Source organism: Solea senegalensis, linkage group LG20 (assembly GCF_019176455.1).
Source record: "Solea senegalensis isolate Sse05_10M linkage group LG20, IFAPA_SoseM_1, whole genome shotgun sequence".
Classification (NCBI taxonomy): domain Eukaryota; kingdom Metazoa; phylum Chordata; class Actinopteri; order Pleuronectiformes; family Soleidae; genus Solea; species Solea senegalensis.
Window position 1 is genome coordinate 1,780,286 of NC_058039.1, and position 24,030 is coordinate 1,804,315.

Genomic DNA, 24,030 nt, shown 5'->3' on the forward strand with positions numbered 1-24,030 from the left:
TAGTCAGATTAGACATGGTCGGATTAGATGTAGTCAGATTGGACATGGTCAGATTAGATGTAGTCAAATAAAACATGGTCAGATTAGACCTGGTCAGATTAGATGTAGTCAGATTAGACATGGTCAAATCAGACATGGTCAGATTAGACGTAGTCAGATAAAACGTGGACAGATTAGATGTAGTCAGATTAGACCTGGTCAGATTAGATGTAGTCAGATAAAACGTGGTCGGATTAGACATGGACAGATTACATGTAGTCAGATAAAACATGGTCAGATTAGACCTGGTCAGATTAGATGTAGTCAGATTAGACATGGTCAAATCAGACATGGTCAGATTAGACGTAGTCAGTTAAAACGTGGACGGATTAGACATGGTCAGATTAGATGTAGTCAGATAAAACGTGGTCAGATTAGACGTGGAATGATTAGATGTTGTCAGATTAGACATGGTCGGATTAGATGTAGTCAGATTAGACATGGTCAGATTAGATGTAGTCAAATAAAACGTGGTCAGATTAGACCTGGTCAGATTAGATGTAGTCAGATTAGACATGGTCAGATTAGATGTAGTCAGATAAAACGTGGTCGGATTAGACATGGACAGATTACATGTAGTCAGATTAGACATGGTCAGGTTAGACATGGTCAGATTAGATGTAGTCAGATCACACGTGGTCAGATTAGATGTAGTTAGATTAGACCTGGTCAGATCACATGTGGTCAGATTAGACGTAGTCAGATTAGACCTGGTCAGATTAGATGTAGTCAGATTAGACATGGACAGATTAGATGTAGTCAGATTAGACATGGTCAGATCACATGTGGTCAGATTACACATGGTCAGATTAGACGTGGTCAGATTAGACGTGGTCAGATTAGACATGGTCAGATTAGACAGACATGGTCAGATTAGATGTGGTCAGATAAAATGTGGTCAGATTAGACATGGTCAGATTAGATGTAGTCAGGTTAGACGTGGTCAGATTAGACATGGTCAGATCACATGTGGTCAGATTACACATGTGGTCAGATTACACATGGTCAGATTAGACGTGGTCAGATTAGACGTGGTCAGATAAAATGTGGTCAGATTAGACATGGTCAGATTAGATGTAGTCAGATCGCACATGGTCAGATTAGACCTGGTCAGATTAGATGTGGTTATATTCGATGTAGTCAGATTAGACATGGTCAGAACACACATGGTCAGATTAGATGTGGTCGACTTCAATCAACTGCTGTTCCTCTCTCTCTGCAGCTCCTGGTTCGGCTCTGGAGACATTTGTGGGAGAAGACGTGAACACAATGCTGATCGTGAACCTGCTCAGTGGGACGGACTACAGCATCAAGGTCATCGCCTCGTACACGACGGGATCCAGTGACGCTTTGTCAGGAAGAGCCAAGACCCGTAAGTCGTCGCACCTTCAGAACCAGGACCTTCTCCGGTTCCCCTCAGAACCTTCTTGGTTCTCTTAGTGAACCAGCTCACACTCGGTCCAATAAAGTGGAACCAGAGTCTTTGAGTTTGGAACGATAATTAGCTTTGATTATTTTATCTGTTTACTGCTCATTTATGTCGTGTCGTCGTGACTCTGTTTACGTCGATGACACGTCACTGGAACATTAGTCATCACAGATGGCTTAACTCCGCCCCCTCTGTCTCTCAGTGTACCTGGGCGTGACTAGCCTGAGCGTGTACCAGGTGAGGATGAGCAGTTTGTGCGCTCAGTGGCAGACACAGCGACACGCCAGCGCCTACAGAGTCGTCATGGAATCCCTCCTCAGTGAGTACACACCCACCTCTCTAATCTGACCACTCCCCTTATTCTGAACCCGACGATACACTTCACTCCATCCTGTGCCTGTTCAGGATTATAATCTGATTAAGTCTATTGGGTCCACTGCTGTGAAATCTCCACAGGACGATGTAATCTGATTATAAATGTTGAAGAATTAAAAAGTATATGTGTGTGTGTGTTCTGAGCAGTTGTGATGTTTTCTCTCTGTATGTCGCACACAGACGGTCAGAAACAGGAGGTGAAGTTGAGCGGAGGAACAAACAGACACTGTTTCAATAACCTCAAGCCAAACACTCAGTATAAGATCAGTGTTTACGCTCAACTGCAGGACGGAACTGAAGGACCTGCCGTCACCGCTGTGGAGAGGACGTGTGAGTGCACACTACGATACGCCCGGTTCCGAGCGCTATTTTGGTTTGTCACAAAACTTTATCGAAACCTTGAACAGATGAGATCCACGGAGCAGCTGCACTGTTCAGACTCAGTGCTCATGCCACCTTCAGAGCCAATCAGCACTCTGCATGTAAACGCTGCCTGAACAGTGCAGAAACAATGTATTTAACTTTAGATTTATATTTCATTTGTGTGGTTTTATGTACTTCTGTTAAAGTTTGTGGTTTGATTATTTTCACAATGCAATGTTGCCTTTGCTAGTCTGAGTAGTTTTATATTAACATATCGAAACCGTTACTGTGGCCCAAAAACCGCGATGCGTACGGAACCGTGGGAAAACTGTACCGTTGCATCCCTAGTACACACGCACACACATATGTGCGTGCACACACACACACACTCCTCATTTTCATTTATATTTACGAGGGGGAAGTGTAATTTTAGAGTCATGTAACACGTCTTCTGATAAGTGTGTGTGTGTGCGTGTGCGTGTGCGTGTGCGTGCAGTACCTGTCCCGACCCAGCCACCAACCAAACCTCCCACCACCACACCACTACCCACAATCCCTGCTGCCAAAGAAGGTAAGAGCACAAAGGCGTAGCCTCATGGTTCTGTCGGAGACAAATGTGACAAGGTACAACGATGATACATCGTTGTGACTCCTCCCCCTCTGTTCAGTGTGTAAGGCGGCTAAAGCCGACCTGGTCTTCCTGATCGACGGATCCTGGAGCATCGGTGATGAAAGCTTCCTGAAGATCATCCGCTTCCTGCACAGCACCGTGGGCGCTCTGGACCGGATCGGGCCAGACGGCACACAGGTGACCCCGGGTCCACTGAACAACCCTTAAAAATAAATACTCGCGTTTGTGATATTGGTAAATACTCGCGTTTGTGATATTGTTAAATACTCGCGTTTGTGATATCGTTAAATACTTGCCTTTGTGATATCGTTAAATACTCGTGTTTGTGATATCGTTAAATACTCGCGATTGTGATATCATTAAATACTTGCCTTTGTGATATCGTTAAATACTGCGCGTTGTGATAAAATACTGCGTTTGTGATATCGCTCGTTTTGATGTAAATACCTTTGTGTTGTGATATCGTTAAATATTGCCTTTGTGACTACGTTGTGATGTCGTTAAATAGTAAATACTCATTGTGATATCATTAAATACTTTTTGTGATGCGTCGTTGTGATATAAATACTGATGGTAAATACTATATGGGTTAAAATACCGCGATTGTGATATCGCGTTTGTGATATCGTTAAATACTTGCCTTTGTGATATCGTTAAATACTTTCGCGTTTGTGATATTATTTAAATACTGTGTGATACGTTTGTAATACTTGCGTCGCTGTTTGTGATATTGGTGATGATAATACTAGCATTTCGTCTGGTAAATACTACGGCGTTTGTGATATATAATACTCGTGTTTGTGATGTTTGGCTCACCACCTGACAATTTCTGGTAAATAGCGCTTTTGGATATAAATCGGTGAAATACTCGCGTTTGTGATATCGGTACTCACCTGACCCTTTCATAAAAGGGTAACTGGTGGATATAGATATTTTTTATCTATTGATCTGACATTTGACAAATGTGGCAGCTGTGGTTTAATTGAACAGATTGTGCGTGTGTGTGTGTGTGTGTGTGTGTGTGTGTGTGTGTGTGTGTGTGTGTGTCTCTCAGGTGGCCATGGTCCAGTTCAGTGACGACGCTCGCACAGAGTTTAAGCTCAACTCGTACAGCGACAAAGAAGGACTGCTGGACGCCATCAAACGCATTTCTTACAAGGGAGGGAACACGAAGACAGGTGTGCGTTTGGGTCACAAGGAAAGATGCAGCCCCCCCATGAGGCAGAACCTCATATCCGAGGCTCGGGTTAACTTAAGATTTTTCCTCTTTTCCCACCATTTTTGTCTAACATATTTTTGTTTGTCTCTACTTGTCCAATCAGGTCGAGCCATCCAGCACGTGAAGGATAAAATCTTCACATCAGAGGGCGGAGTCAGGCGGGGAATCCCCAACGTCCTCGTGGTCCTCACTGATGGTCGATCCCAGGACGACGTCAACAAGGTTTCCAAGGTGATGCAGATGGAAGGTCAGAACTCTTATGTTTTTGTTTTTGTCTTGTTCGATGAAATGTGGCATAAAGTTGTTTCCAGTCACACACTCACTCTCAGTCAGTCAGTCACTCACTCACTCACTCACTCATTTCCTCTTCTTCCTCTTCCTCTTCTTCTTGTTTGTGTTAAGAAAATAAAAGCTCTTCTTTCCGACGCTCTGTGAAGGTTACATCGTGTTTGCGATTGGCTTTGCCGACGCCGACTATGGTGAGCTGGTGAGCATCGCGAGCAAACCCAGCGACAGACACGTGTTCTTCGTGGACGACCTGGACGCCTTCAAGAAGATCGAGGAGAAGCTGGTGACATTCGTGTGTGAAGCCGCGACAGCCAGTGAGTTACCAATAAAAACCAATAACAACGATGATTCCAGTGTTTACTTTCCTCTTACTCAACGACTCGACTCTGTTGCTGCAGCTTGTCCGTCGATACCGATGAGCGGCAGCATGATGCCAGGTGAGAGAAACGGAGGCGAACTGTGCGGGGTGAATATACGGTGGCCTGTAGGGGTCGCTGTAGGTGACGCTCACACTGCATTTGTGCCACCTGTCGTCAGGTTTTCACATGATGGAGCTGTTTGGACTCGTGGAGAATCGCTACAGCGGCGTCCCCGGCGTTTCCATGGTACCTGGAACCTTCAACACCTTCCCATGTTTCCACGTGCAGAGTGACGCACTCCTCGCTCAGCCGACCAGGTACGATGTTTTAGCTTGATTCAAACATTTCACACGGTCAAAGAGCAAGAGTGCTAATCAGTTTCACCACAGTCTCAGTGTTGACTGTAGTTAGCTATTAATGTCACCGTGTTTGGTTAGCAGCTGCTAAATTAGCTACCATGACTAGTTAGCAGTCACCATATGTTATTATCTAATTAAGGTAGCTACTACTTTAGCCACAATGACCTTTGATATGGTGTAAAATGAATTTTTGCTTATTTATTTGGGTTTGTTTTACATTGTACGTTTAGCAGCTGCTACATTAGCTATCACTATGACCTGGTAGCGGCTGCATTGTTAGTTACCATGAAAATAACCAGGTAGCAGCTACTACATGTTCCTTTGTACTTTAGTTAGCTACTACTTTAGCGGAACTCATGTTAACGTTCCTCCTCCGTCACAGGTTCATCCACCCTGAAGGTCTTCCCTCAGACTACACCATCACTCTGCTCTTCAGGCTGTTGCCCAACACGCCCGAGGAGCCGTTCGCTGTGTGGGAAATCCTCAACAAGAACAATGAGCCGCTGGTGGGCGTCATCCTGGACAGTGAGTCTCCGCCCACACAGTCTTAAAATGAAGGACGACATTTCAGACACGTTTGTTTGTTTGTTTCCCTGCAGATGGAGGAAAAACTCTGACCTTCTTCAACAATGACTACAAAGCAGAGTTTCAGACAGTGACATTTGAGGGGGAAGAAATCAAAAAGCTCTTCTATGGCAGCTTCCATAAGGTCAGTGACATTTAAATATGATAACATTACATTTTTATTTGTTAATCTTAGAAGTCACAAACACGTTTTTATGTTATCTTTCATTGTAGTTATTCTTATAAAATAAAATGCTCCTTGCTTTATTCTTTATTCGTATGAAATAAATCGAGGCGTTTGTACCTGAGTGGTTAATGTGCACCTTTTACATTACATTACATGTCATTTAGCAGCCGCTTTTATCCAAAGCGACTTACAAAAGTCCATTTAAACATTTGGGTACAACTAAGAGCTAGAAGTAAGTAAGAGCTTCAAGTAAGCCAAACTATGAAGTGCTAGTCATAAATGCGATGTACAAGTTTTTTGTTTTTTTTTGTTTTGTTTTTGTCGTCTTAGTCGAGGTATAGTCGGAAGAAATTTGTTTTTAGTCAGCGGCGGAAGAAGTGGAGGCTTTCAGCTGTCCGGATGTCGATGGGGAGCTCGTTCCACCATATGGGAGCTAGGACAGTGAACAGTCTGGAGTTCTGCGAGTGTCTCTGCGATCCTCTCAGTGAGGGGGCAGCGAGCCGGTTTGCCGATGCAGAGCGGAGTGGGCGGGCTGGGGTGTAGGTTTTGATCATGTCCTGGATGTAGGCTGGACCAGATCCGTTTGTAGCATGGAACGCAAGCACTAGAGTCTTGAAGTGGATGCAAGCAGCTACAGGAAGCCAGTGAAGGGAGCGGAGGAGCGGTGTAGTGTGGGAGAACTTTGGTAAGTTGAAGACCAGTCGAGCTGCTGCATTCTGGATGAGTTGCAGAGGTCGTATGGCACACGCAGGGAGACCAGCCAGGAGGGAGGTGCAGTAATCCAAGCGTGAGATGACAAGAGCCTGGACCAGAACCTGTGCCGCCTTCTGGGTTAGAAGAGGCCGTATCCTTCGGATGTTGTGCAACATGTATCTGCAAGATCTAGCTGTTGCAGTGAGGGAGAGATGGTCATCAAGTGTCACACCCAGGTTCCTTGCGGTATGAGAAGAAGTAACCACAGAGTTGTCGAGGGTGATGGTTAGGTCTGTGGTGGGAGAGCTTTTTTCTGGGAGAAAAAGAAATTCAGTCTTGTCGAGATTCAGTTTCAGTTACTGGTCAGACGTCCACTGAGATATGTCAGTCAGACAAGCGGAGATCCGTTCTGCTACCTGTGTGTCGGAGCTGGGAAAAGAGAGAATGAGTTGGGTGTCATCGGCGTAGCTGTGATAGGAAAAACCATGAGAGCGAATAACCGAACCAAGAGAGTTGGTGTATAGAGAGAAGAGGAGAGGGCCCAAGACAGAACCCTGAGGGACCCCAGTAGCTAGAGGACAGGGTTCCGACACGGATCCTCTCCAGGTTACTCTGTATGTTCGGTTTTGAAGATAGGACGAGAGTAGGGTAAGTGCAGAGCCTGAGATACCTAGTTCTTGAAGGGAGGAAGTAAGGATCTGGTGGTTGACTGTGTCAAATGCTGCAGAAAGGTCCAAGAGGATTAGCAAAGAGGAGAGAGAGGCAGAAAGTGCAGTTTCGGTCGAGTTACCTGCTTTAAAACCAGGCTGAAGAGGATCAAGAAGGTTGTTCCGGTGAAGGTAAGATGAGAGTTGATTGGGTGGAGTGGCTCAGTGGTTAAGACCAGTGCCCTGTGTGCGAAAGACATCATGGACGCAATGGTTGCAAGTTCGACTCCACCCCTGGCTGATTGTACTCAATTCCATTGTAAGTTGCTTTGGATAAAAGCGTCTGCTAAATGACATGTAATGTAATTAAAGATAGCACGCTCCAGAGTTTTGGAGAGAAAAGGAAGAAGAGAGACAGGTCTGTAGTTATCTACTTCAGACGGGTCAAGGGTGGGTTTTTTAAGGAGGGGGGTCACTCTGGCCTCTTTAAGAGAGTCCGGAAAGCAACCAGATGACAGAGATGTGTTAATGAGGTGGGTGAGGAAAGGAAGAAGATCAGAAGCAATTGACTGAAGAAGGTGAGAGGGGATAGGGTCAAGGGGGCAGGAGGTGGGGCGGGCAGAGGTTATTAGGGAAAGAACTTGATCCTGAGATAGAGGGGAGAAAGAGGATAGAGAAGGAGCTGAATGTGTGGTTGGTAGAGTGGTGAGATCAGGAGGTGGGGTTGAGAAAGAAGAGCGAATGTCATCTACCTTTTTTGTGAAGTAGTTGACAAAGTGAATTGGTAGAAGGGAGGAAGGAGGAGGGGGGTGGGGGGATCAAGGAGGTTAGAGAAGATAGAGAAAAGTTTTTTGGGGTTAGAGAAGGAGGATTGAATTTTAGTCTGATAGAAAGATTGTTTGGCTGCAGAGATAGAGGCAGTGAAGGTGGAGAGGAGAGAGTGATAGGAAAGCAGGTCGTCAGGGTGTTTTGATTTCCTTCATTTTCTTTCTGCTCCCCGTATCGTGGCTCTCTCAGCACGCACTGAGTCCGACAACCACGGGGCTGGGGAGGACTTATGAACCCGCCGGGAAGTAAGAGGACAGAGAGAGTCAAGAGAGAAGGACAGAGTAGAGAGGAAGGTGTCTGTGGCAGAGTTGGGATGCATGAGGGAGAAGGAGTCAGCTGAAGGAAGTGCTGATAGAACAGTTGAGGAGAGAGAGGAGGGAGAGAGTGAGCGAATGTTGCAACGGACAAGTGCAATATCTGATGAGATGAGATCATCAGATTGGGAGAGTGGGAGAGAGTAGGAAATGAAGAAATGATCAGAGACATGAAGTGGGGTTACCTTGAGGTCGGAGGTGGAGCAGTTTCTGGTGAAGATGAGGTCAAGGTGATTGCCAGCTTTGTGAGTTGGTGGAGAAGGAGCAAGTGAGAGAGAAAGAGATGAAAGTAGAAGAAGTAGATCAGATGACTTCTCTGGATGTTGAAGTCACCAAGAAGAACAAGTGGTGGACCATTTTCTGGAATGTTTGAGAGGAGGACATCTAGTTCCTCCAAGAAGTGTCCCAATGGGCCTGGTGGACGGTAGATGACAACAATGATGAGTTTTACTGGGTGAGTTACAGTTACAGCATGAAATTCAATCCACTGTGAAGAGAAGTGAGGCAGTGGGAAAAGAGTGAAAGTCCAGTTGGGGTTGATAAGCAGACCTGTCCCGCCACCTCTTCCAGTGGATCTGGGTGTGTGGGAGAAGGAGTGGGCGGAGGAGAGAGCCGCAGGGGTGGCTGTGTTGGAGGGTGTTATCCAAGTCTCTGTGAGAGCAAGGAAGTCTAGACATTGCTCAGTAGCAAAGCCAGAGATGAACTCAGTCTTGCGGGTAGCTGACTGGCAGTTCCATAGGCCCCCTGCAACAAGGTGTTGGATGTGTGTGGAGCGGGTGGGATAGATAAGTGAGGAAAGGTTACGGTGATGCTGTGAGTGATTGTGAGGTTTGTAATATCTATGAGAAGAGACATGAACAGGAATGGAGAAAACGCACATATGTGAAAAGTAGAAAACAGTTGTAGGTACAGGTACTTAGCCTCATTAGCCTCCTTGTTAGACTCCGGTTTAGACTCCTTTGTCTTTGTCTTCCTGAGTCTTGACTCCGGTTTAGACTCCTTTGTCTTTGTCTTCCTGAGTCTTGACTCCGTTTAGACTCCTTTGTCTTTGTCTTCCTGAGTCTTCGTCTGAAGAGTCTGCCGCTGAAGCTGCCGCTTCAAAGTAAGTGCTGCTTTTTAAAAGACACCTGAATAGGTGCTGATTGGTTGCAGCTGTGTTGGCCACTCCCCTGTAGCCAGTGAAACTTCTCACCTGGTGATGGTGTTGGCTCAATAGAAACTAGGTCAAAACAGCAACAATAACAACTTTGTCTTTGACCTAGCAGACAAAATATCTTAAACAACTTTCACCTTAACTACACAGACAAGTCAAAAGTCACTAAAGTCAAGCAACACAGTTAGATAAAATAGCAATTAATGAAATAGCAACCAAATAAGAAAGACCTACAGAAGTGATACTTAGCTTAATTCCAGTAGTCCTATGAGATACCCAGATAGTCCAAATGCACACTGAGGTTTGTTTGTGTGTTTGTTTGTTTGTTTGTGTGTTTGTCTCTCCACTGTCGCAGAGTTTGCCTTTTGTCTCTAAAGGAAGAAAAACGCTGCGTTCACGTAAAGAACAGAGTTGCAATCTGAAAGTGCGACAGCTGCAGTAGTGTCGTGCTGATGTGTCACAATTATATTTAGAAAATTACAGAGCAGGCTTTTTTATTTTAAGGTTTATGACCTGTTTTCTTTGTGTGTGTGTGTTTTTGCTGCTTTGTGCATTTCTCTGCCAAAATATTCAAACGCTACTTTTTTAATTTGTACTGTTGTGAATGTTAATTACATCCCTGTATAAAAGCATCTGAACATGATTTTATTTTCACGTTTTCTTAACACTATCCTGTGTCACATGACAACATGTTGACACAGAGCAGAGAACTCTGGTTACATGAGGTGCAGGCACATGAGCGCCCCCTGCTGCTGAGAACCGGCCTGAGACACAAAGGATTTTAGCCACTTTAACATGTCAGCTCAAGTCTACAATAACTACGTCACATGTTCACGTCTTTATCTCACTGTGAGACAGGCTTTTCCAACAGGAAACTGAAGTTTGTAAACCACTCACTCTCCCATACCAAAGCTCAGAGAGAAAATCAGTGATTTTAACGTCACACACACAGGAGCTGCTGATCCACTGCTGCCTCCATCACTAACTTCTAATGTCTGATTTTGTCACTTCAGTGTTTTGAAATCCTCCTTTCAGATTGACCTCAGTGACACAAAGTGACCACACGAGGCAGCAGTAGACCTGCTGGTCTCCCCTTTGGTGTGGGAGAGTGAAGAGTGTAAACATTGTCTGATACACACACACACTCACAAAATCAAGTTTAAAAAAGAAGGAGAAGACTGATGGAGTCTTCTTTCTCTTCAGCTTCACATCGCCATCAGCAAGACGAGTGCTAGAGTGATGATTGACTGCAAGATGGTGGCAGAGAAAAGCATCAACGCTGCGGGGAACATCACCACTGACGGGAGGGAGGTTCTGGGCCGGATGGTTCGATCCAGGGGGAACAAGGACAGCTCTGCACCGGTGACTAACACACACACACACACACACACACACTTATGGCGCTTTTACATGCACGGCTCGACTCAAGAAGGTTTGGTCTGGTTTTCCATTACCTCATAGCTCCTCCTCAACGTGGGCGGAGTCATCACAGCACGGCTGCTTGAAACCGCACTGACGACACAAATACATAAACTAGTGACTTGTAAAGCAGTTGTTTACAGTGTATTAACAGTGTAGTTTACAGTTTATTAACAGAGTAGTTTACAGTGCATTTACAGTGTAGTTTACGGTGTATTAACAGTGTAGTTTACGGTGTATTAACAGTGTAGTTAACGGTGTATTAACAGTGTATTTTACAGTGTATTAACAGAGTAATTTACAGTGTATAGACAGGGTAATTTATAATGTAATAACAGAGTAATTTACAGTGTATTAACAGTGTAGTTTAAAGTGTATTAACAGAGTAGTTTACAGTGTATTAGCAGAGTAGTTTACAGCGTATTAGCAGCGTTGTTTACAGAGTATTAACAGTGTAGTTTAAAGTGTATTAACAGTGTAGTTTACAGTGTATTAACAGAGTAGTTTACAGTGTATTAACAGCGTTGTTTACGGTGTATTAACAGTGTATTAACAGAGTAGTTTACAGTGTATTAACAGTGTAGTTTACAGTCTTTTAAAAGAATAGTTTACAGTGTATTAACAGAGTAATTTACAGTGTATTAACAGTGTAGTTTACAGTGCATTAACAGTGTAGTTTACGGTGTATTAATAGTGTTTCTACAGTGTATTAACAGAGTAGTTTACAGTGTATTAACATTGTAGTTTACAGTGTATTAACAGCGTTGTTTACGGTGTATTAACAGTGTTTTTACAGTGTATTAACAGTGTAGTTTACAGTGTATTAACAGTGTAGTTTACAGTGCATTTACAGTGTAGTTTACGGTGTATTTTACAGTGTATTAACAGAGTAATTTACAGTGTATTGACAGAGTAATTTACAATGTATTAACAGTGTAGTTTACTGTGTATTAACAGTGTAGTTTACGGTGTATTAACAGTGTAATTTACAGTGTAGTTTACAGAGTATTAACAGTAGTTTACAGTTGGGGTGGAGTGGCTCAGTGGTTAAGACCCTACCTTGTGTACCAAAGACATCATGGTCGCAAGTTCGATTCCACCCCTGGCTAATTGTACTTGATTCCATTGTAAGTCGCTTTGGATAAAAGCGTCTGCTAAATGACATGTAATGTAACAGTGTATTAACAGTGTAGTTTACAGTGTATTAACAGAGTAATTTACAGTGCATTAACAGTGTAGTTTACGGTGTATTAACAGAGTAGTTCCCAGTGTATAAACATTGTAGTTTACGGTGTGTTAACAGAGTAGTTTACAGTGTGTTAACAGTGTATTAACAGAGTTGTTTACAGTGTATTTACAGTGTATTAACAGTGTAGTTTACAGTGTATTAACAGTGTAGTTTACAGTGCATTAACAGTGTAGTTTACAGTGTATTAACAGTGTTTTTTACAGTGTATCAACAGTGTAGCTTTACGTGCATTAACAGTGTAGTTTACGTGTGTATTAACAGTGTTTTTACAGTGTATCAACAGTGTATTAACAGAGTAGTTTACAGTGTATTAACAGTGTAGTTTACAGTGTATTAACATTGTAGTTTACAGTGCATTAACAGTGTAGTTTACGGTGTATTAACAGTGTAGTTTACATAGTGTAACAACAGTGTAGTTTACGGTGTATTAACAGCGTTGTTTACGGTGTATTAACAGTGTAGTTTACGGTGTAGTAACAGCGTTGTTTACGGTGTATTAACAGTGTAGTTTACAGTGTATTAACAGCGTAGATTACAGTGGATTAACAGAGTAGTTTACAGTGTATTAACAGTGTAGTTTACAGTGTATTAACAGAGTAGTTTACAGTGTAGTTTAGAGTGTATTGTCACTCTCAAACCTTTCATGAGTCCAGAGAAACAGCCTGTGTGCAGTTTTATAACCACATACATCTATATATCAGGACATAAACTCAGATTATTTAAAATTTAGATGCTGTGATTGAGGCCACAGTGTTCCTGGATTCATCTTTAATGCCAGCAAATCCTTAACTGTTAATGAATGATTAGCTTTAATTGATCAAGGCTTACTTTACATGAGGTTAAAGTACTTGTAAAAAGTACCTGTACCTTTTTTTTAAAGCTAAACCTTCATACAAATAAAGCCAACAGGTTTGAATGAAAATTGCTTCCTTTTAAAAACAAACAAACAAACAAACAAAAACCTTAAGCTAAAGATAATCCTATACATGAAGCTAAGCTGTCCCTTTAAAGTTAACCCTTTACATGAAGCTAACCTTAAATATCAAGCTAACTATTAAAGCTAAGTCTTTGTACAAAATGATCTATGAAGATCAGTTTTTAAGCTTTAAAGTGAAGCTCCACACGATCAGGAGGTTCATCTGTGAGTTTGTAATATTAATGTCCTCCTTCACAGTTCCAACTCCAGATCTTTGACATCGTGTGCAGCACATCATGGGCCAACAGAGACAAGTGCTGCGAACTTCCTGGTCTGGTGAGGTCAAAGTTCAAACTTTTCTCATAAAATAATAATGAAGCAGATGTTTGAAAGAATTCACTTTAATTGTGTTGATGGAAGTTTGTTTATTAGACCCAAACATAATCTCCTGTGAACCACTTGTGGGTCCCAACCCAGTCTTTAGGAAGTTTTTGACCAACTTCGTAGATATTTTGAGATCATTTATTGTTTAGAGCTACAAAGTCATCATTTTGGTAGTTTTTATTTTGTGGTACTCATCCTTTAGACTTATTAACATGTCATTTTTGTGTTTGCATCATCCTCAATCAATCTAACAACCAATCAATCGATCAATCGATCAATCACTGCTGCGATTGATGATCCAGAGGAAGGAGGCAGACTGCCCGGCCCTGCCCAAAGCCTGCACCTGCACCCAGGACAGCAAAGGCCCCGTTGGTCCTGCTGGACCTCCGGTGAGACACTTTTAGTTACTTTAAAACTCATGTTTCTTCTCCTCACAGAAGACGTTAACGTGCTGTGAATTAAACACGTCTGATGTTTGCTTCACCACAGGGAGGCCCAGGAATCAGAGGAGCCCGGGGAGATCGTGGAGAGCCGGGTCCAGTGGTGAGTGCTGTGTTCAGTTCTCTTTGTTTCTCACTGAGGAAAACGTTGGCGTTGTTTATCTGGATAGAAGTTTTTAATATATTGTTTCATATAAAATATAATATAGATGCCATGCATACAGGCAGGGCCGGCCCGAGCCTTTAGGGGGCCCTAAGCAGAATTTGATTTGGGGGGCCCTCGTCCAACTCCGTTATATTACCCGCACACACACAAACACAAACGCACACACACACACACACAGACACACAAACACAAACACACACAAACACAGACACACAGACACACACAAACACACAAACTGTTGGTATGATGTTCTTGTTCTGAAATGTGGTGTTACTTTTACACCAGATGTAATGAGACACACACCTTCCAAAACGTTCAACTTTTGTCTCGTCAGTCCACAGAGGATTTTCCCAAAAGTTTTGGGGATCATCAAGATGTTTTTTTGGCAAAATGGAGACGAGTCTTAATGTTCTTTTTGGTCTTGAACTCTGCCATGGAGGCCATTTCTGCCCAGTCTCTTTCTTATGGTGGAGTCATGAACACTGAGTGAGGTCTGCAGTTCTTTAGATGTTGTTCTGGGTTCTTTTGTGACCTCTTAGATGAGTCGTCGCTGCGCTGTTGGGGTCATTCTTGTCGGCTGGCCACTCATGGGAAGGTTGCCCACTGTTCCATGTTTTCTCCATTTGTGAATAATGGCCCTCACCGTGGTTCTCTGGAGTCCCAAAGCTTTACAAAGGTCTTTGTAACCTTTTCCAGACCGATAGATGTCAATTACTTAGTTTCTCATTTGTTCCTGAATTGCTTTAGATCGCGGCACAATGTCTTCCTTTTTTGGGATCTTTTGGCCGACTTCACTTTGTGTGACAGGTTCTATTTAAGTGGTCTCTTGATTCAATAGGTCTGGCAGTACTCAGGCCAGGGTGTGGCAAGTAACATTTTCCAAAAAATGTGACTAACCACAGTGACCTGATGATTTCACAAGGGGGGCAATTACTTTTTCACATGGGGCCATGTGGGTTTGGGTACTTTTTTCCCCATAATAAACAAAAAAATGCATTTTGTCTTACATTGTGTTGTCTTTGTCTAATATTTAAATGTATTTGATAATCTGAAACATTTAAGTGTGACAAACATGCAAAAAAAAAAGAAATCAGGAAGGGGGCAAACACTTTTGCACACCACTGTATTCCACAACTGTTGTAAAACATTAGTAGTAACAGGAAGTAGTCGCACGTGTGCAGAACAAATTGCGTCTCAAAAAGACTGGGTAGTGACCGACTGCATAGATGGTAACCATGGAAACTTGTTTGAGGATTTCTTGTTGTGCGGCGATGCAAAGAGTCATCGGCGTTTCAGTTGAACTGACCTCTGTGTAACAGGACGACGCACAAACTCAGATGACAAGCCTTTGTCTCCAGGTTAATCTGGGCAGCCTGTGGCCAAGGGGAAAGGGAACTTGACTTGTAACCGGAGGGTCGCCGGTTCAAATCCCCACCCGGTCAAAAAGGGCTGGGGTACCCCTGAGCAAGGTACATGCTCCCCGGGCGCCACTCAGTGTGGCAGCCCACTGCTCCTAACTCTAGGATGGGTCAAAATGCAGAGGAATACTTTCCCTAAGGGGATTAATAAAAACTAACTTTATCTTTTCTGGCTTTTATATTCAGTCTCTCAGTGTGAATGCTGCACATTTAGAAAACTTTATTGTTGTTGGTGGTGATGCAGAGATGCAGAGACACTGGAAATGTGAGGTGTGTACTCCAGAGCAGTCGCCCCTCAGTCAGCACTGCCCGTCAACCAAACTGCTGGACAGACGGACATTGCTTGCATTTATACAGTGGTGGGCTGTCAGGAGGAAGGCCTTCTCTGCTGGCCCTGACAATATCAAAAAATATTATTATTATTGTTTTTAATAATCAAATGAATGTGTGTCTGAATTCAATGACTTTTTCAGTATGTTATGATTATATTTCCATGTGAAGTGGAGCTGGATTTTCCTGGATGTCATTAAACGCATCATAGCTCCGTGGACCTGCTCTAGTCGTATTGCTGGCCTTTCCTATTTGGTTCTAACTTTGACTGACGTGTGTCGTCAGCCAATCAAAATTTGATATCATAGTGACAGTCTGGCGCGAGCCCCCAGTGATGTCATCAACCACGTTTGAACCTTTGGCGGGTTTTGAAGTAAACTGTGATCACTGCATTAACACCACTGATCCATCATGTCTCTGATCTCCTTCGTGTGGAGAAAAGAAGGAAATGATTTCAAGAGGAAGACCTACACCCAAGAGGTTCATCATTTACGGTAGTTGGAGTGTTAATGTTGAATTTCTAACATGTTTTACAAGTGGTGAGGACAAAAGTGTTGATCATAAATAGTGACGTGTTCCCCGCGTAGCTGACGTCTATGCTTATGTGGAAGCTTGTTTTTGTGTCATATAGTGGTTTGTGAAACTGCTGAGTGACTTAACGGAACATGTGGTGCTAATGATGCAGTAGCCTATAGATGCACTATCTCGTGATTATAGTCCATAATAGTGTGTTTTGTATGTGGTTGTGTGTGTTTGTGCGTGTTTTTACTGAAACCCCACCGTACGCTACTGCATTCATAGATACTTTTTTGCTTCAATGTTGAAATTGCATTGTTGTTTTTGATATATATCTATATTAAATAATACAGCCATCTTATAGCTGTACTATATAACTTATTATTATTATTATTGTTTCAAGCTAGAAGAAAAACCCACATTTTATCAACATTCATTTATAAGAATGATGACTCTAAGTGAATCTCACGCTGCTGCTTGCAGTTTTCACAGTTATACCACTGAACACACCCTCACTCACATTACATCATATGTCATTTAGCAGACGCTATTTATCCAAAGCGACTTACAATAGAATTGAGTACAATCAGCCAGGGGTGGAGTCGAACTTGCAACCATGATGCCTTTCGCACACAGGGTATCGGTCTTAACCACTGAGCCACTCCACCCTGACATAGGATCCTAAAATGGCTGCCAAACCCAGTGAATCAGTCGCACACATAGTAGTGGTCAAGTTTTATTCGTTTGTGTGTGTGTGAGCTGTCTCTGATGACATCACAGTCACGTGGTCTGCGCGTTGCTCTGGTCGTAGATCGGTTTCTCACAGATCCAGTGTTTGGTTCCATTGTTGGTGTGGGACCATTTTCCTTGAAGGTTGATGAAGGCCGTGGATCCCTGAGGCGCGTCGCAGCAGCTGCTCGTGTTCACGCTCCAGTGTCTGAAGAAGACGGGAGAATTTCAAAAAAAGCATCATCACTGTGGCCGTAAAAGAACGTGTAAGAGACGGGAGAGAGGATTTCTCACTGATATTCCACCACAGACTTGTCCGTCCACATCCAGACACATGTCTTTTCCCAGTCTTGTTTCTTTTCTGACTGCAGGCCGATCCATGACTCAGCACTTTTGCTCATCTCACTGACAAACTCCTGACAGTTTGAGGGGGAGAAAACGCGACACGTTTGCTTTAGTTGTCGCATGAGTCGTCATTTTTCTTTCATATGTCGGTCTGGACGAGTTCCTTACAATAATTGTAAGTTTCAAACGTTTGTCAGATTATCTTTGAGACATGACGTGTGTGTGGAAGCGAGTGTGGGACTCACCTGTTGGTCTCTGCCGTCAGTCGACCGACCTCACCTGCTGGTCTGCCGTCAGTCGCGGACCGACCCGCTGGTTCTGCCATCAGTCGTGACCGGAGGCCGACTTGACGCGGACCGGACTCACCTGTTGGTCTTCTGCCACAGTCGCGTGACCGACTCACCTGTTGGTCGCTCAGACTCTGCTCTGCCGTCGGACTGACTCACCTGGTCTCTGCCGTCCAGTCGTGACCGGACTCACCTGTTGGTCTCTGCCGCCAGCCACTCACCGGACTCACCTTGTGGTTCTGCCGCAGTCGCGGACTGACTCACCTGGTCTCTGCCGCCAGTCGTGACACTCACCGCTGGTTCTGCCGGCCAGTCGCGGACCACTCACCTGTTGGTCTCTGCCGCCGTCGACCGACTCACCTGTCTCTGCCGGCCAGTCGTGACCGACTCACCCGCTGGTCTCTGCCAGTCGCGACCGGACTCATCCGGCTGCCATCAGTCTCACCCGCTGGTCTCTGCCGCCGTCCGTGACCGACTCACCTGTTGGTTGAGTCGCACCGACTGTCTCTGCCGTCAGCGTCGACCGACTCACCCGCTGGTCGCCGCCAGTCTCGTGGTCTCGCCCAGTCGACCGACCTGGTCTCTGCGTGTGACCGACTCACCTGGTCTCTGCCGCCAGTCACTGACGGGACTCACCCGTTGGTCTCTGCCGTCAGTCGTGACCGGGACTCACCTGTTGGTCTGCCGTCAGTCGTGACCGGGACTCACCTGTTCCTCTCTGCCGTCAATCATGACCAGGTGTGCGTCTCTGGTCACGCAGTCGTCTCTGCTCTGCTGCCAGTTTTTCTCTTCTGTGGATTTGTAGTAACAGCTGCATCTAAATCGCCTCCACCCTTCAACAGACAGCTCGTCAGTACCAGTCACAGCCACTTCACTGACAAACAGTCACTCTCACCTGCAGCTGTGTGACAGTAATCTCTGCTCAGGGCGGCGTGCTCGGCCTGCAGCTGCGAGAAAGAGTCACCGAGCTTCTCTTTTTCCTGGAAGAGTTGAACGTCTGACACAGAGAGAGAGAGAGTGTCACATGACTTCATCAGGGTTTCCACTGAATAATCCAGGGATCGTGTTTGAAATGAAGGCGATTTCCTCACAGAGTTTGGACATGATGATAATCCCCACCACAAGCAGGACACACAGGACGCCCACGATCAGTGCGTCCATTCTGAAAGTGTCACGAGGTTTCTGAGCTGCAGGCGAAACACAGACATCACAAAATCTACGACATCTACGTCACATGATCACGTCTTTATCTCACTGTCAGACACCCTTTACAACAGGAAACTCAAGTCTGTAAACCACTCACTCACCCACACCAAAGTCCACAGAGAAAATCAGCAGGAGCTGCTGGTCCTCTGCTGCCTCGTGTGGACATCAGTGTGTGTGTGTGTGTGTGTGTGTGATGTTGCCTGAACAGAGCAGAAACGATGACGAGTGAACGAGACTGGTTTTGTTTAAGTCCGCGGTGTGGGATCATTTTGGATTCAGTACTAAACTTTATATTTATATTTCATTTGTGTGTTTTTATGTTTGCTCTTTAATTAGATCTGATAGTGCACTATTGTTTAAATAAAGTTTGTGGTTTGATTATATATGTGACTTTAATTATTTTTAAAATGCAATATTGCCTTTGCTGATCTGAGTAGTTTTATGTTAAGATATCGAAACCGTTACCGTGGCCCAAAAACCGTGATGCATACGGAACCGTATGCATTTCTTTTTTTACAGTCTTCATGTGTAAAACATTATCTCCTGAACTAATCTTTCGAAAAGAGCAGGAAGTGTCTGGCTTGTCATCCTGTTGTTCTTAGCCTCTGGTTACCATGGAGACCCACTGAGATAACACACTTTGAAAAGAAATATAAGTCCTGAACTTTTCATTAAAAGCTGTGTAACAATCTCCTTTTTTGAAAAGTGTATGTAATTAATATTTTAAGATTGTATTTCTCACATGAATATACATATATTAATATACATATATACATGTATATATATATATATGTATATATATATATATACATATATATATATACATGTATATATATAAAGGATTCTGAGATTAAAGTCAGGATTCTAAAGAAAAGTCAGGATTCTGAGATTAAAGTCAGGATTCTAAAGAAAAATAAGGATTCTGAGATTAAAGTCAGGATTCTAAAGAAAAATAAGGATTCTGAGATTAAAGTCAGGATTCTAAAGAAATCCAGACAGCAGAAAGCCTCCATATCTTCCGCCGCCGACTAAAAGCACATTTCTTTCGACTCTAGCTGGACTAAGACAACAATAACAAAAAAAAGAAAGAAAAAAAAGGGAAGCACTTACTTACTTCTAGCTCTTGTTTGTACCCAAATGTTTAAATGCACTTAGTAAGTCGCTTTGGATAAAAGCGTCTGCTCAATGTAATGTAATGTAATGTAATGAAATGACATGTAATGTCATGTAATGTAATGAACTGTAATAGAATAGAATAGAAATACTTTATTCATCCCCAAGGGGAAATTGTTTCAACATAGCAGCAATACAAGAAAATTTTATAAACATAAAATGTAAAATGTACAACAGTGGGGAAAAAAAAATAGTGCAATAATAGAGGAATGGCATACCGTATGTCATGGAGAGCAAATGTGCATCGTGCAAGTGCGCAGTTTTTTTATTTTTATATTTTTTATTACAGAGAGTTATTATAAGTCTTTCCTGAATCTTCCTGAATCTCCTGACCTGGACGATGTGGTGGTGGGGATAATCGGGGTTATCCATGATGGAAAAAAGTTTACTCAGCATCCTCCTCTCCACCACCATTTCCACAGTGTCCTGCTTGCAGTGGATGATGGAGCCGGCCTTCTTTATCAGTTTGTTGTGTTTGTTAGTTTCACCGGCTCCAATGCTGCTTCCCTAGCACACCACAGCAAAGAACAGTGTGCTGGCCACAACAGACTGGGAAAATAACTCCAACATCTCGCTGCATACATCAAAGAACTGCAGCCTCCTCAGAAAGAAGAGCCTGCTCATCCCCTTCCTGTACACAGCACTGGTGTTAGCCTTCCAGTCCAGTCGGTTGTTCAGCCTCACACCTAGGAATTTGTATTCCTCCACCATCTCAATGTCCTCCCCCAGTACCCTCAAAGGTTGTGGCGCTGTCCTCTTCCTCCTGAAGTCCATCACCATCTCCTTAGTCTTGGTCACATTCAGAATCAGGTGGTTCTCACTGGCCCACTTCACAAAGTCAGCTACCACTGTCCTGTACTCCCCCTCCTGTCCATCCCTTATACACCCCACCACCGCAGAGTCATCCCACAGCGCTGGGACCATCCCCTGATGGAGGCTCAGGTTGAAGAGGTGCTGCAGGATCACAGCCAGCTGGGTAGCACAAGCCCTCGGTAACCTGGGGCTAAGACCGTCCAGGCCTGCAGCCTTGTTCTGCTGCAGTCTCTCCAGCTGTCTTCTGAACTGGGCGGTTGTCACGAGGGGAGAGGGTGGGGGGGAGGTGATACATTGTCCAAGCTGTTCTTGGGGTAGAGGCGGGGGGGTCGGGGGAGGTTGTGTGATGTGTGGGGGAAGCAGCAGGGGGCTCAGTTGAAGACTGTGAGCTAAACCGGTTGAAGAAGAGGTTCAGCTGATTAGCCCTCTCGACAGAGCCCTCTGTCGGTTTCTCCTTCACGTTAAATCCAGTGATGGTCTTCATTCCGGACCACACGGAGTTTGGACTCCAGCTTCCTCCTGTAGGTGTCTTTGCTCTGCCTCAGCTTCTCCTTAAGGTCACGCTGTACCTTCCTCAGCTCCTCTTGGTCCCCATGTCTGAAGGCCTCTTTCTTTTTGTTGAGGAGAGTCTTCAGATCTCTGGTAATCCAAGGTTTGTTGTTGGGAAAGCAATGGACCGTCCGGGCAGGGAGAACCGTGTGTTCACAGAACCTGATGTAATCTGTGATGCAGTCTGTCATGGAGTTGATGTCCTCCCCATGTGGCAAGCAGAGCGCATCCCAATCAGTAGACTCAAAGCAGTCCTGCAGAGCCTCTTCACTACAGGGACATACCTGGGAGTCAGCCGGACCAAATTGTGATCAGACAAGCCAATGGGGGGAAGGGCCATGGCTGTTTATGCATCCCTAGCATTTGCATACAAAAGGTCAATTGTTTTATTTTCTCTGGTGGGGCAGTCGACATATTGGTGGAAGGTTGGTAAAACAGAGTCCAGGTTGGTGTGGTTAAAGTCTCCAGTTATGGTGACATATGCAGTGGGATGCTGTGTCTGTAATCTGGACACAGCAGAGTGGACACTGTCTACTGCTGCTGCTGCATCAGCTGAGGGAGGGATGAAGACAGCCACAACGATCACGGAGGTGTATTCCCTGGGGAGGTTGTATGGGTGCATTCCCACAGCCAAAAGTTTGATGTCCGGGCTACACAGACGCTCCTTCTCACAAACATGTCCGGGGTGACACCACTTCTCATTCACGTATACAGCAACGCCACCCACTTTCTTCTTGCCGCTCAGCGCAGCATCTGTGTCCACCCGCACAGTCTTAAAGCCTGATACTGCCACGCTGTGCTCAGTGAAGTGCGAGTGCAGCCATGTCTCAGTGAAACACATGAGGCTGCTCTCCCTGAACCCCCAGCTGGTCCTCACAAGCGCGCAGAGCTCGTCCATTTTGTTCCCCAGAGATCTCACATTCCCTGTGATTATGGCAGGTACGGCTGGTTTGTACCTCCTTGCTTTGGCTCTCACTTTGGCTCCGGCTCTGCAGCCCCGACGCTTCCGCTTCAGTTCCTTTGGAAGTTCGGGCCGTGTTTTGATCAGGAGTGCCGGCTCCCTCAGCACGATTAGCTGGTCGCGTGTGTGAACAATGTCCCCGCTGCACTGTGCGTCCGTCTCGACACCAAACAGTAAAAAAAAGTAACTGAAGAGCCACAGAAACCGCACAAAATTAGCGGAGTACATGGCGCAACTGTTCTGGAAAGTGCCACTCCAGATGCGAAAATAATAAGTTAGAAAAAAGTACTTAAATTAAAAGAAAACGCTAATACACTAAGGGAGCTGCTGTATCAAGCTGCCGCTAGCACGGCGCCTACGACTAAATGTCCATGTAATGTAATGTAATGTAATGTAAAAGTCAGGAATTCATGCATTGTATTTTTTAGATTTATGAAAAAAGTAACTGAACATAAACAACAACATAAACAACAGAGTGTGGAATCAGTGACTTAAACCTGAGTTTTTTTACAGTGTGTTCACCACTGACAAACCTTGGTCCTGATCCCCCACGCTCTCGTATATGTCGATGATCCGCTCCACACGCTCGCCTCCGTCCTCACCGACTCCTTTGATGTATCTCATATTCGCGAGCGTCGCGTCTGGATCTTCATAAATGGACATTTTTCAGCAGAGTTGTTGTGACTCCTCGTCCGTCTGCTTTAAATGCTGGAGATCTTTCTTTTCCTTTTTTTTGTCTGATTTTCATCAGTGATTTCTCAGAATCTCAGTCCACACTTTCAAAGGAAGTGGTGACAGGAAGTCTCAACACAGCCTCGTCCATTTTAACATGTTTGACATTTCACGTTTGTAAACGCATGGATTCGTTTTTCTGCAGCTGATTAAACTTTGTTAAAGTTCAGAGTTTCATAGACGAGTTCATCAAATATACATCGACTGAATGTCAGCTTTTATTTTGTATTTTATTTAAAAATATATTTAGTAACAATTCAAAGATTCAAGTTTTTCTCCACAGCTTCTGTGTCATGTGACTAACTGACTTAAACTACTGTGAGGTAAAGTTAGATTAGTTTAGGTTAGATTTAGGTCTCTCTGCCTCTCTCTCTGTGTGTCTCTCTCTCTCTGTCTCTCTCTCTGGCCCTCTCTCTGTCTCTCTCTCTCTCTCTGTCTCTCTCTCTGGCCTCTCTCTGTCTCTCTCTCTGTCTCTCTCACTCTCTCTCTGTCTCTCTCTGTCTCTCACTCTCTCTCTGTCTCTCTTCAGGGCCCCACTGGTCCAGTTGGTGATAACGGTGTTCCAGGACCTCAGGGACCTCCAGGACCACAAGGACCCAGTGGACGCTCCATCATTGGGCCACCAGTAAGAAATCAGACCCCCCCGGAAAGACTTAATGATACATAAATATATTTAAAGATCCATGATTGAAAAACTTGGATCAAGCTCACATACGAACGTCTGTGGTATTTATTTCACAGTAAATCAGTTCCGTTTCAATGTTTGTAGATACCATCCTTAGGCAGGGCTCCCCCTGGTGGATGATTATTTTGTGATTGTTTTTACCTGCAGGGATCACCTGGAGAGAAAGGACAGAAAGGTGATGTTGGACAACAAGGAACGCAGGTAAGAAAGAAACCATGAGAGTGAAAGAGTCAGCCATGAAAAAACTAAAGAAACAAAACCAAA

General features: G+C 44.3%; 2 protein-coding genes across 4 annotated transcripts in view; one reads left to right on the forward strand and one right to left on the reverse strand.

Annotated features, from left to right (window-relative positions):
• The window catches only part of LOC122786159 (collagen alpha-1(XIV) chain-like), a 63,942-nt gene that overhangs the window by 31,949 nt on the left and 7,963 nt on the right, over positions 1-24,030 (forward strand). For all 3 annotated transcript variants that reach the window (XM_044052218.1, XM_044052220.1, XM_044052221.1), the window contains 18 exons: positions 1,262-1,411; positions 1,671-1,787; positions 2,024-2,173; positions 2,703-2,777; positions 2,875-3,014; positions 3,892-4,015; positions 4,160-4,303; positions 4,494-4,658; positions 4,743-4,781; positions 4,882-5,020; positions 5,445-5,587; positions 5,662-5,771; positions 10,652-10,810; positions 13,291-13,368; positions 13,719-13,805; positions 13,906-13,959; positions 23,611-23,706; positions 23,914-23,967. In XM_044052218.1, coding sequence (XP_043908153.1) covers positions 1,262-1,411; positions 1,671-1,787; positions 2,024-2,173; positions 2,703-2,777; positions 2,875-3,014; positions 3,892-4,015; positions 4,160-4,303; positions 4,494-4,658; positions 4,743-4,781; positions 4,882-5,020; positions 5,445-5,587; positions 5,662-5,771; positions 10,652-10,810; positions 13,291-13,368; positions 13,719-13,805; positions 13,906-13,959; positions 23,611-23,706; positions 23,914-23,967 — 2,024 coding nt within the window. The remainder of the gene's footprint in view (positions 1-1,261; positions 1,412-1,670; positions 1,788-2,023; positions 2,174-2,702; positions 2,778-2,874; positions 3,015-3,891; positions 4,016-4,159; positions 4,304-4,493; positions 4,659-4,742; positions 4,782-4,881; positions 5,021-5,444; positions 5,588-5,661; positions 5,772-10,651; positions 10,811-13,290; positions 13,369-13,718; positions 13,806-13,905; positions 13,960-23,610; positions 23,707-23,913; positions 23,968-24,030) is intronic.
• LOC122786161 (natural killer cells antigen CD94-like) lies at positions 17,007-23,034 on the reverse strand. The gene is made up of 6 exons (XM_044052223.1): positions 22,883-23,034; positions 18,739-18,834; positions 18,543-18,644; positions 18,356-18,480; positions 17,310-17,431; positions 17,007-17,223 (listed from the first exon to the last, which is right to left on the reverse strand). The coding sequence occupies exons 1-6, from the start codon at positions 23,010-23,012 to the stop codon at positions 17,067-17,069; spliced, it is 732 nt and encodes a 243-aa protein (XP_043908158.1). The 5' UTR covers positions 23,013-23,034; the 3' UTR covers positions 17,007-17,066.